Source organism: Muscardinus avellanarius (assembly GCF_963383645.1).
Source record: "Muscardinus avellanarius genome assembly, chromosome: 5".
Classification (NCBI taxonomy): Eukaryota; Metazoa; Chordata; class Mammalia; order Rodentia; family Gliridae; genus Muscardinus; species Muscardinus avellanarius.
In genome coordinates, this window is record NC_137790.1 from 103,971,209 (window position 1) to 103,984,528 (window position 13,320).

The following is a 13,320-nucleotide window of genomic DNA, read 5'->3' on the forward strand; positions in this document are numbered from 1 at the left end:
TTTTTTTTGGTGGTACTGGGGGTGGAACCCAGGGGCTTTCTACCTCCGGGCTATACTCCCAGACCTACTTTATATTTTATTTGAAAACAAGGTCTCACTGAGTTGTCGAGAGCCTCACTAAGTAGATGAGGCTGGCTTCGAACTCAGGCGATCCTCCTGTCTCAGCCTCCCAAGCGCTGGGATTATAAGCGTGCGCCACCACACCTGCAGAACAAATTTTTAATGATATTTTATAAGTCCATGTTCAGCCGGGCATGGTGGCGCACGCTTGTAATCCCAGGGATTACGAGGCTGACATAACAGCAATTTAGATATTTAGTGAGACCCTCTGCAACTTAGTGAGACCCTGTTTCCAAAGTGAAGAATAAAAAATAAGGCTGGGGTTAGCTCGAGGCAGAAGGCTTGTTCCATCTGGATGCGGGTCCCCCACACCGTTGCCTCCTTGGGGCTCTGGTGGACCTGGCTCTGATGTCTTTCAAATGCTCTTGACTTCCAGGCAGGCAAAGACACAGCCTGGGATATTTGCCGTTTTTTTCATTTGGCAGCCTGCCAGTTCTGGTTTTCAGAGCCTGTGGCCCCTTCGTAGTCAGCGGCATAGCACGCCAGTGCCAGGGGCTGGGCCTATGCTGTCTGCGCTGTCCACACTCCTGCTTGCAGCGCAAGCCAAACAGCAGGAGAAACTCTAACAGACATCGCTGGCTCTGTTCCTCAGCCTCAGTCGAACCTTATCACCAGGCAGCTACACTGCATCTGAACTCACAGGCAGTCCCCTTAGAATTACTGAGCCAGAGCCGGACATGGCGGCACACACCTGTAATGCCAGTACTTGGAAGGCTGAGACAGAGGATCGCAGCTCCAAGGCCAGCCTCAGCAACGTAATGGGAGTCTGTTTCAAAATAAGAAATAAAAAATGTTCAGGGTATAGCTCAGAAGTAGAATGCCCCTGGGTTTGATCCCCAGTACCAGAAAGAAAAAAAAAAAAAAAAAAAAAAGAAATACCCTTTGATATCATGGGCTCGGTAGTTATACAGAGGGCATTATATGATTTAAAAAATGTATAATTTCTGCATTTGCTAAAAATTATGATTGAGAATATTATCTATTAATTGTTCAGTTGTCTTCTTTTAGGTCCAATAAGAAACTTTCTCACAATTACATTTTGGTGGGGCCCCTTTATTTCTTTAATGTATTCATTTGACCAGGAAAACCAGAAAACTCAGACTCTCTTCAGTCTCTTTATATGTTTTATTATTTATTTATTTATTTATTTATTTATTTATTTATTTATTGGTGGTACTGGGGTTCCTGGAAGCCCTTCTACCTCCGGGCTACACTCCAGACCTATTTTATTTTTGGAAACAGGGTCTCTTAAGCCAGCGCGGCTGGCTTCGAACCTGCGCGATCCTCCTGGCTCCGCCTCCCAAGAGCGGGGATGACAAGCGTGCGCCACCACGCCCGGCCCAGTCTCTTTATATTAATGGACACCCTCCATGAGGCTTTGCTGGTTTTCCCCACTCTTTTTCCTCTTCAATTCTCCCAGAGACTCTGCCGCACCCAGTCGTCCTCCCAGCACCGGCAGTTTCCCCCTTGCTCCTGTTGCCCCTTTGCCATGAAGTCTCCCAGCCGTGCGCTGCCACCCTCTTTGGGCTCTAATTGTTGGGAACCTTCCTGGCCTTGCTCAGCCTGGGCCTCCTCCTAGCTGGGGCCAAAGACTCCCTCTTCCTGCACGCTTAGCTTTTTGCTTCTCTTTTCTAGTGCCTATCTCATTTGCCCTGAATTATCACTGGAGAACAGACTTCCACATCTGACTTATTTTTGTGTTATTTCCACCTCTACCCTAATTCTCAACTTATTCCTGTACTTTTTGAGTAACTTTTAAGAATATATTGAATTGAATAAAAACAATTTTTTTTGAGGGTCTAGGGATGGAACCCAGGGACATTTGACCTCTGAGCTACACCTTCCTGTCCTATTATTTAGTCTTTATTTTGAAACAGGGTCTCACTAAGTTACAGAGGGCCTAAGTAGCTGAAGCAGTCCACGAACCAGGATCCTCCTGTCTCAGCCTCCCAAATGCTGGGATTCCAAGCACATGCCACCACGCCAGGCTGAATGGAAACACTTTTAAGAGATGTGTCTGTCCCATTTATATTAAAGACTCTTAGATCACAGATAATTTTAAATGTTTAATGGAATATATAGAGTATTGGATGCTTGTTGAATTTTAATGGGTACTTTACTTTTCATGATAATTTATGTTGGCAAACATCAGCTACTCTTCCAACAGCTAGGTCATTTCGCTATTAGTGTTGAAAGAACTAATTTTAATTACTTTTTAATTACTTGGTAATAGTACTTCTTTGAAAAACATAATGGAAAATTTTGGCTTTTAATTTTGGTTTGTTTCATGGTAATTTTTTTTTTGTGTGTGTGTGTGTGTGTGTGTGTGTGTGTGTGTGTGTGTGTGTTAACTAGGGATCAAACCCACGGGTGTTCTATTACTGAGTTACACCTCCTGCCCTTCTTAGTTTTTATTTTGAAACAGGGTTTTACTAAGTTGCCACATGCAGGCCTTAAACCTGTGTTCTTTCTGCCTTAACTGCCCAAGTACTGAGATAACAGACACACACCACACCTGGCTCATAGTGATTCAAAAAACAATCCCCAGCCGGGCACCGTGGCACAGGCACGTAATCCTAGTACATGGGAGGCTGAGACAGGACAACCTCAGGTTTGAAGCCAGTCTCAGCAACTTACTGAAACCTTGTTTCAAAATAAAAATTAAAAGGGATAGGGGTGTAGCTTTGAGGTAGAGTACCTTGGATTCCATTTCCTGTACCCCCCAAAATAAATAAATAAATAAATAAATGCCCTCTGTAAACCACAAAATATGTCTATGAGAGTGTTTAATTAAGACTTATAGTAACTTTTTTGTTTCAGTTATTCTATACAATTTTAAAAGTTCTTATTACCTCCCTACAGATGGTTAATTGTGAAAGATTCCTTTTTACTGTATATGAAACCAGACAGTGGTGCTATTGCCTTCGTCCTGCTAGTTGATAAAGAATTCAGAATTAAGGTGGGGAAGAAGGAGACAGAAACAAAATACGGAGTTCGAATTGATAACCTTTCAAGGTAAAATGTTCAAACGTTTGAAAACTATTTCTGTCAAACTCTTTTAAAAGTGAAGTTTTTCTTTCAACCATAGGTAAGAAAGGAAGTAAAAAAGAAAAAGAAAAAAATCCCCTGAATGTTAGAATATTGTTATTTAAAACTCATCCTCAACGAAAGTAAATGAAACTATTTCCCCCTATATGTATACTTAAGAGTAGAGTATCATTTATGCAAGTCAGAATAAATTAAGGAAGATATCTGGAAAAGACACTTGAATATACATTTACTATGGATTTTATTAGTGAGTACATGTGTGTGAATAAGTATGTTTCTGGAAGACTCTAATATACCATACATGCATGATTGGTATTACATGTGTATGTATGCATGTCTGTACATATACATATGTATATAAATTTGTCCCTATGATTCACTTTCATGTGTATGAATGTATATACACACACATACATTTCCCTCTTTACATTACTGTTGCTGACATAGATACATATGCTCATTCTAACGCAGGTATGTGTGTGTGTATGTTTGTGTGACAGGTACTAAACTTACTGTTGCTCTTGAAGAAGGGAGCTTCCAGGTTGTTTTGGGACAGATATGGCACTGCCCTCCCCGTCGCCTGGTGCCACCTCCCTGATTTCCTTGGGCCTCAGAGGCCAGGGCACACTTATTACTGGTTTTTGTGCCAGTTACCATATTAGCTTCTTTCTCTCCATTTCCAACCCTTACCCACCTGGCACCATTGCCAAGACCCTGTTTCAAAATAAAAATAAAAAACATAAGCCGGGCATGGTGGCGCACGCTTGTAATCCCAGCATTCGGGAGGCTGAGACCTGAGGATCACGGTTCGGGGATAGCCTCAGCTAATTAGTGAGGCCCTCTGCAACTCAGTGAGATCCGGTTTCAAAATAAAAAGGATAAAAAAATAGGGCAGGGGGTGTAGCTCAGAGGTCGAATGCCCCCCTGGGCTCCACCCCCAGACCCGCAAAAAAAAAAAAAAAAAAAAAAAAAATATATATATATATATATATATATATATATATATATATATATATATATAATTAGATGCAGCTTGGTGGTAGAAGACCCCTGAGTTCAATTCTCAGTGCCATTAAAAAAAAAAAAAGCACATTTCCTCTGCTTTTCTCAGATGTGCCATCTGTGGGCCACTTCCACCCTCAGACTGGTCCTCTCACAGCAGCTTGGTGGCTGTCACCCACCACTCTCACAGAGTCCCCCGGGCATCACTGAGCAGGCCCTCAGCTTCTCTCCCTGGGTGGAATGGGCCCACTGACTTGTGCCCGAGCCTCTGGGGTCAGGGGTGAGCTATGTGATTTTTCTTAGCTTTGGTGGACTTCGAGAAGTGGAGGGACTTAGAGAAGCACCGTTAGCAGGATATTTCCAGAAGCCCAGGAAGCAGATAGTGGGCTGCAGAAAGGGAAATGTGCCCTTGAGGAACTAGCTGCCCTGTGATTGATAGAGGACCTTCCCGACCCCTTTTGTGTTCTAGGTCTACACTAAGTATCTTGGTGCATTTTGACTTGAGAGAGTAAGGGATAAGTAGCCTGACAACTCATTTTTGATATATGGACTATTTTTAGAAATTGTACCAAAAATTTTTAGCAGCCCATCTTTTGGTGATTGTTGCCTACACATTTCAATTTATCTTTGCTATCTTCCAGATGAAACACAGCATGTTTAATCTTTAAATTTGTTTTAAGAGCTGGGTATGGTGCACATTGGTAATTGCAGTACTTGGGAAGCTGAGACAGGAGGATCACAGGTTTGCAGCCAGCCTCAGCAATTTAGCGAGGCCCTCCTCAACTTAGTGAGTTCCTGTTTCAAACTAAAAAAATAAAATGAGGGGGTGTAGCTTGGAGGTAGAATGTCCCTGAGTTCAATAGTTCAGTTCACAGTAACACACACACACGCACACACACATGCACACACACAATTTGTATTAGGGATAGCGTGCAGAGTGACCATTGTTCACATTTGGCCTTTTTTTTTTAAGGACACTTATTTTAAAGTGCAACAGCTATAGACACGCCCGGTGGTGGGGAGGGGCTATAGAAGAATTTATCCAGAAACACGGCACCGACTTTCTCAAAGATCATCGATTTGGGTCGTATGCTGCTATCCAGGAGAACACTTTAGCTAAATGGTAAGATGTATTTGGTCTTAGGTTCTAAAGCTTTTCATAGCTTCTCATAGTATGGTGGTCTAAATTTCCCTGGAAACAACTTTTCAAACTGAAAACAGAGATGATGCATGACATTTTACAAGCTCTTCTCTTTCCAAGGCCCTTGAGGGACTATTCCATTATCAGCTTTTCAACTTCTTTTTAAGATTTTTCACGGTGAGTTTATCTAGATTTAGGTTTAGAAGTTTGATTTTTAAAGCTAACTTCATATCTTTTCTTAATAATGCAAAAGGTTTGTTAAGTCTTTGGCATAATTTAAAAAAAAGCCTTTACTTGCCAGATATTTCTTTTAAATAAAATCATGTTAGCTGGGTAAGGTGGCGCATGCCTGTAATCCCAGTACTTGGGAAGCTGAGACAGGAAGATCACGGGTTTGAGGCCAGCCTCAACAATTTATTAAGACCCTGAGCAACTTAGTAAGACTCTGTTTCAACATAAAAAAATAAAATAGGGCTGGGAGTATAGCTCAAAAGTAGAATACTCCTGAGTTCAGTCCCAGTACCACAATAGATAAATAAATTAGTGTGTTTTTCTATAAATAATTTCTATAAATAAATTAGTGTGTTTTTCTATCCACGAACTGGGTTCTGGTCTGTTTTTAGGCTTCTCAGAAGGAAAACCATGTGTAAGTTTAAAAGGGTTGGAGAATTTGTCTGGCCTCATCTGATAATGAGGCTCAGTTAATTGTTGCTAAGCAGAGAACAATCAGGTTGCTTGTATCTGTCTACTGAGCCCACTTCCTCCATAGCAGGGATGTTATATTTTTAATCTTTGTCTTCCATTTACATAAAGTAAATCGGTGGTGATATAGAGGCCATGCATGTTTTACTTTGACATAGGATATATTTTTTCCTTTGCCTCATTTTGTTTTATAAAACAAAAATAAAAATGGGACAAAACCCTTGTCTTTCAGGTATGTTAATGCCAAAGGATATTTTGAAGACGTGGCGAATGCAATGGAAGAGGCAAAAGAAGAGATTTTCATCACAGATTGGTGGTTTGTATTTGTTCACAAATTTTTGTCTGCAAGTTTCTGTGTTTAGAAATGTACAGCGCTCACCATGCATGGTGACACATGCTTGTAATCCCAGCATTTGGGAGGCTGAGACAGGAGGACTGTGGTTCACGGCCAGCCTCAACTACTTAGCCCCTCTACACCTTAGTGAGACCTTGTTTCAAACTAAAAAAATAAAATAGGGCTACAAAAGAGAGAAATGAACGATGCTGTGATGCTGTAGAAGAGTCATATATTACGAAGCTGGGCATGATGTTACTCTCCTGTAATCCCAGTACTTGGGAAGCTGAGACAGGAGGTCTGAAGATTTGAGGCCAGTCTCATCAATTTAGTGAGACCCTGTTTTAAAATTAAAAAGGAGGGGGGAAGCCAGGTGTGGTGGCACATGCTTGTAATTCTCCCTCTTGGTAAGCGGAGACAAGGAAGATCGCATAGGTTCGAAGCCAGCCTTGTTGGCTTAAGAGACCCTCTTTCCAAATAAAATATAAAATAGGTCTGGGAGTATAGCCCAGAGGTAGAAGGGTTCCATCCCCAGTAACAACAAAAAATAAAAAATAAATAAATAAATACATAGAGAAAGAGAAATTGAAAGAATATCATATATTATGAAAACCCTAAGTACCCATACATGGTTTGGTCTCAATCAATTAACATCTTCTGATGAAAGGTCTTTTAAAGAAACTTGGTCCCAAAATATATTCATAAGACATTTGGTTGAACAGTTTTGTTTTTTCCTTTCCACTTGGAGGCAGATATCCAAGTATTTGTTCTAGTAAATATTATGCTGCAATGCAAATATGGCTGTCAGGTAATGGGAGCTTTCCCTCTGTGGTTCCTTTCCTCTTAGTCCAGCAGTTCTGCTTCTCCTGAATTGTCCCTTTGTATTGAGATAGTTCTGTTTGCCTGTTACTGTTAAAATATCCGCTAAAGGATGAGAGCTCGCCAACTCTTTGGAGAGAAATCAGGCTTCAACTTTCTGGCCCTTTAAAAAATGTCCATGAGAGTCGCATGCTTATTATAGTTGCTAGAACTCTCATCTCTAAAACTCATTAAAACCTGGGAAATTTTATTCCTGGAGCTGAAACAGATGTTTTAGTCTGACTTCAGTCCCAGTCACCAGTCTGCTGGATAGTTAAACCCATCCTAGTTGCTGACACTGGCTACCATGGAGATAAAAACGTCTATACTGTGGTTTCCTTCTAGGGACTTAGCTGCCTGAAATGGCCCTTGTTTTTCTCTATCCTCTCGTCTTCCATGTGGGTCCTTTTATATGAAGTGTGAAAATGATGTCATCATAATTTATTTTCTTTTACTTCTACATTTGGGGGTTAGGGGAGAATAGCAGCAATGCGAACCCCTCTTCTAGTGTTCTACTTTGGTCACATGGACAGCTATAATTCTAGGACTTGCTTTCCCAGTGTGGTGTATTGACCCTGTGGGCCACATCACTCATTGTTGGGCAGCAGGGAGGGGCCCCTGCACTTCGTAGGCTCTGGAGCAGCATCCCTGGCCTACCTACCCGGAGCCAATACCAGGCTCCCAGTTATAACGACCAAAGTGTCCCCTGGTAAGCAGGGCGCAGTGGTGCGTGTCTGTAATCCTGGTACTTGGAAGACTGAGACTGGAGGGTGGCAGATTTGGGACCAGCCTTGGCACCTTAGCAAGACCCCATTTTAAAATAAAAAATTAAAATGAGCCACACGTGGTAGTACTTGCTTGTAATCCCAGAGCTTGGGAGGCTGAGAGAGGAGGACTGCAGGTTGGTGACCAGCCTCAGCATTATGATGCTGGGTGAGGCCCTGTGCAACATAGCGAGACCCTGTTTCAAAATAAAAGATAAAAAATAGGAGCCTGGTGTCACCTGCTTATACTCCCAGCATCTGAGAGTCTGAGACAGGAGGGTCACAGTTGGTGGACAGCCTCAGCTACTTAGGCCATTAGGCCATTTGTAATCTAGTGAGACCCTGTTTCAAAATAAAAAGAATAAAAATAGAACTGGCAGTGTAGCTTGGAGGTAGAATGTCTCTGGGTTCCATCTCCAGTACCGCAAAAAAAAAAAAAAAAAAAAAAAAAAAAAGGGCTGGGGATGTAGCTCAGAGGTAGAATGCCCCTGGGTTCAATCCCTAATAACACCCAAACAAAACAAAAAACCACAAAAATTAAAATGGCTGGGAGTATAGTCCTGAGTTCAACCCCCAATACCAAAAAAAAAAAAAAAAACCCCAAAAAACAAAACAAAAATAGTCCCATCTTTGAGGTGGTGGCTAGGGAGCACAGCCTCTTGGTGTGATGGCCCGCTCAATCTTGGTCTTTATAGCCTTGGCAAATTTTGTTTTTTTCAGTCAATTGCCAGAATAGAAAAAGTTTCACTCTGAAAAGTTGTCTTTGGTTGACTATTTTCTAAACACTTATGAGAATAAAATAAAGCTTAATGTAGCTTTATATTTATTTTAAAATATTTCAGAAAATTTGGCAAAAACATGAGAGTGAAAATAGTTTTTCATTAAGCCCATACTTTCATCCTTTATGCAAGAAAAATAACATCTCTTTTGAAGGTTCTGAACACTAAAATATAGCCTCTCGTTTAAACATCCAAAGAGATGGACCCTGAAAGTTTTCTCTGCTACTTTCAGCAAAAGAATGAATCTGCATTGCTTCTTTTTTGTAACCGCAGTGGGATAGCATCTTATTACAGTGCACCCTTTACATAAAACCTCCACAGTCACACCCCTCAGGAAACGTGACCTGGGGGTGTCAGTCGCTACTGTAAAGCTGTGCAGTAGTGTTTCATTGAGGTTTTATCTTTTCACGGGGACAATATTTTCATGTGCTTTTTTTGATACTTGAATATTTGCTCGACTTTTCCAGAAATATGTGTTCAATCAAATCTTTTTCTTCCTTTTTCTTTTTCGTGTGTGTGTGTGTGTGTGTGTGTGTGTGTGTGTGTGTGTTTTACTAGGGGTTGAACCTGGGAACATTCTATTTTCAAACTATACCTCCAGCCCTATTTTATTTTTGTTTTGAACAGGATCTCACTAGATTGCTGAGAATCTCACTAAATTGCTGAAGCCAGTCTTGAACCTGTAGGATCTCACTAGATTGCTGAGAATCTCACTAAATTGCTGAAGCCAGTCTTGAACCTGTGATCCTCCTGTCTCAGCTTCCCAAGTACAGGAACTGTACGTGTATGCCACTATGACTGGCTTTTAACAATTTTTAAAAATTAATTAAAAACTTTTCTTTTCAAAACTTTTTATTGAAAAATTATAATTATATATAACATAGTGAGATTCATAATAAGCATTCATATATGCACATAACATAATTTGGTCCATTTCCCCATGGCTTTTTTTTTTTTTTTTCAGTACTGGGGATAGAACTCAAGAACATTCTATTTCTGAGCTGCATCCCCAGCCCTATTTTTTATTATTTCTTTTGAAACAGGGTCTCACTAAGTTGCAGAGAGCCTCACTAAGTAGCTGAGGTTATCCTTGAACCCTGATCCTCCTGTCTCAGCCTCCCGAATATGGGATTACAAGGTGCAGCACCAGGCCCGGCTCCCCATGGTTCTTGATGAGTAGTTTTTAGTCACTTGAACCATTGTTTTCCTTTAACTAATGTTATTTTCCCTTTGAGTACTTCTAGTTTTTTTAATCTGTTTATAGTTTTTAGCAATTTGTTTACAATATTTTGGTTTATCCTTTTTTGGGGAACCCCAAGATTCTTGAATCTGTAGTTTTATGTCTTTAAGCCAAATTTGGAAAAATTTTACCATTATTTTTTCAGACCTTATTTGCAATTTCCTCTTCTTTTAGGTTTTCAGTGACACAAAAAGTATCTTTTCAGTATTATCTCACAGTCTCAGACTGTTAATTTTTTAAATCTATTTTCTCTTTGTTCAGATTGGATACAATTTTTTTCTTTCTTTTTCTGTGTGTGTGTGTGTGTGTGTGTGTGTGTGTGTGTGTGTGTGTTACTGGGGAGTTGAACCCAGGGGTATTCTACCTTTGAGCTACACCCCCAGCCCTATTTTATTTTTTCTTTTGAGACAGGGTGTCACTAGGTTGCTTGGAGTCTTGATACAGTGCTGAGGCTGGCCTCCAGCCTGTGGTCCTTCTGTCTCAGCCTCCCAAGTATGAGATGCATGGATGGGCCACCATGCCTGCTTACACTGCATGATTTCCACTTAGCTATCTTCAAGCTTATTGCTCCATCCCTCTGGCATGTCCATTCTGGTATTTGTGCCTATCTAGGGAGTTTTTGTTTGTTTTTGGGTGATTCTAGTTTTTATTTTGAAATTTTCTATTTTCTTCACAGCTTCTCTTTCTTTGATGGGACTTTGTGTCTTTTCGTTCATTTCAAGAATGATCACCCTTACATGCTGCAATATTGTCACAATGTCTGGCAAGAAATTAAATGTGATAATTTAAACTTCCATGCCATCTTGCTGTTGGCATGCGTTGATTATTTTTTCCAAGCTAGTTTTTTGTTTGTTTGTTTTTTTGTGTGCCCAGTACATTTTTACTATCCTGTAATATTATAAGACTCTGAGCCTTTTTGGAATTCTATGGAGAGTGTTGTTAGTTTTGCTTTAGCAAGCAATCAACTCATTGGGGTTTAGGCAGAAAGTTCAACCAGCCTCCCAAGGGCATGTTTTGAAGCTTCTGCAGCACTGAGCAGATCTGTTCCAGCGTGCGTCACCCAGTGGCCAGCCTGGGGTTGGGCGCTGGCCTGTGGCTCGGTTCCTCCTAAGATTCTAGTGTGCTGTTTAGGGTCAAATCCACACAACATGGACCACTTGGGCAGGAGCACAGGAGGTAGGGGATCATAAACGACTTTATGGCCGGGCGTGGTGGCGCACACTTGTAATCCCCGTGCTTGGGAGGTGGAGACAGGAGGATCGTGCAGGTTTGAAGCCAGCCTCTCTGGCTTAAGAGACCCTGTTTCCAAATAAAAATATAAAAAATAGGTCTGGGAGTGTAGGCTGGAGATAGAAGGGTTTCCAGGAACCCCAGTACCAACCAACCAACCAGTCAACCAACAAACAGACAAAGAAACAAACCACTTTATGGGCTTGCTTTCCCCAACCCTCCCTCTCCATGATTCTCAACTACTTTCCACTTCCATGCAGGTCTCCTCTCACTGTTATAGCTCGAAAGGTGAGTTTTTATTTGCCTGCCCGGCCACACAATTTGTGTGATTGCACAAGCCCTGGATACTTCCATCACCCTGTCTTGCTCTCTAACCGTCCCATTGAAAAGGAAAGTCCCCCACTGAGATTTGTGTCCTGGGGGGTTCTCTGCTGCAGCCCCACCACCACCAAAGAAAGCCCCTCTCTCTTGTGTAGCCTGACCTAAAGGACCGGTGTGTTCTCCCTGTGCAACCCCATTTCCAGGTTTTCCCTCTAGACCAATAGGGTAAGGGGAACATAGTAAACCCCCACTGCTTCCATCTACTTCAAATTACGTTTTTCTTCTTTAATTCCTAGCCCTTCAATTCATGAAAACCACGTATTTCTACATTTATTTATATCTTGTTTACTGAGCACTGTTTTATACTTTTTATACTTTATTGTGTAAAGGTCTTATACATATTTTGTTAAAAATTATCACTGAGTACTTCATTGTTATTGTAATGATCTTTAAAAAGCTGGGTGTGGCCGGGCATGGAGGTGCACACTTGTAATCTCAGCATTTGGGAGGCTGAGACAGGAGGATTGAGCAGGTTTGAAGCCAGCCTCAGCTCCTTAGTGAGGCCCTTTGCAACTCAGTGAGACCTTGTTTTAAAATAAAGAATAAAAAATAGGCTGGGGGTGTCACTCAGAGGTAGAATGACCCTGGGTTCTATCCCCAGTAACACACACACACACGCACGCACACACACACACACACACACACACACACACACACAGCTGGGCGTGGCGGCATATAGTCTGTAATCCCAGTACTTGAGAGGCTGAGACAGGAGGAACGCAGGTTCGCGGCCAGCCTCAGCAACTTAGTGAAGCCCTCCGCAACTTAGTGAGACCCTATTTCAAATTAAAAGAATAAAATAGGGCTGGGGGTGTAGCTCAGAGGTAGAATTCTCTGGGTTCAATCTTAGTACCGCAAAATAAGTAAGTAAGTAAATAAATAAATAAATAAATGGCATTTAAATTTTTATTTTAAGCCGGGCATGGTGGCACATGCCTGTAATCCAAGACTTGGGAGGCTGAGACAGGATCATAGGTTCGAAGTCAGACTCATTTTGTTTTTTAAATATATATGTATATATAAATATTTATTTATTCGGTACTGGGATTTGAACCCAGAGGCATTATAGCTTCAAGCTACATCTCTAGCCCAATTAAAAAAAATTTTTTCTTATTTGAAAACAGGGGCTCACTAGGTTTCTTAGAGCCTTGATAAGTCGCCAAGGCTGGCATTGAAATTGCGATCCTCGTGTCTCAGCCTCCCAAGCACTGAGATAACAAGTGCACACCACTACCTCCGGCAAAAATTCATCTTAAAATTATTAAAATTCTTTATGACAGCATAAAGAAATAGAAATTCAGTTGATTTTTATGTTTTCACCTTACAGCTTGTGATCTTGCTAAATTCACTATTAGCAATAGCAGCCTTTTTGTGGCGTCCTGGTTAGCTTCCTACCTTTTGAATTGGTATGATTTGTATTTTGTTCTCTTTTCTTATTGCATTGGCTGAAATAACCAGTAAAATGCTGAGTAGAAGTGGAAAGATGTATTTTTATAATGCTTGTTTCCAATATTAGGAGGAAAATATTTAGTCGTGTGTGTGTGTGTGTGTGTGTGTGTGTGTGTGTGTGTGTATTACTGGAGATTGAAACTAGGGACATTTTACCTCTGAGCTATTCCTCTAGCCCTCTTTATTTTTTAAATTTTGAAACAGTCTTGCTGAGTTGCTGAGGCTGGCCTCAAATTGGCAGTCTTCCTGTCTCAGTCTCCCAAATACTGGGA

At 41.1% G+C, this 13,320-nt stretch overlaps 1 protein-coding gene across 2 annotated transcripts in view; it reads left to right on the forward strand.

The window, feature by feature from the left end:
• Window positions 1-13,320, forward strand: part of PLD1 (phospholipase D1) — a gene marked incomplete at both ends in the record, with an annotated part of 113,319 nt that overhangs the window by 12,805 nt on the left and 87,194 nt on the right. For both annotated transcript variants that reach the window (XM_080696738.1, XM_080696739.1), the window contains 3 exons: window positions 2,983-3,135; window positions 5,144-5,293; window positions 6,246-6,329. In XM_080696738.1, coding sequence (XP_080552864.1) covers window positions 2,983-3,135; window positions 5,144-5,293; window positions 6,246-6,329 — 387 coding nt within the window. The remainder of the gene's footprint in view (window positions 1-2,982; window positions 3,136-5,143; window positions 5,294-6,245; window positions 6,330-13,320) is intronic.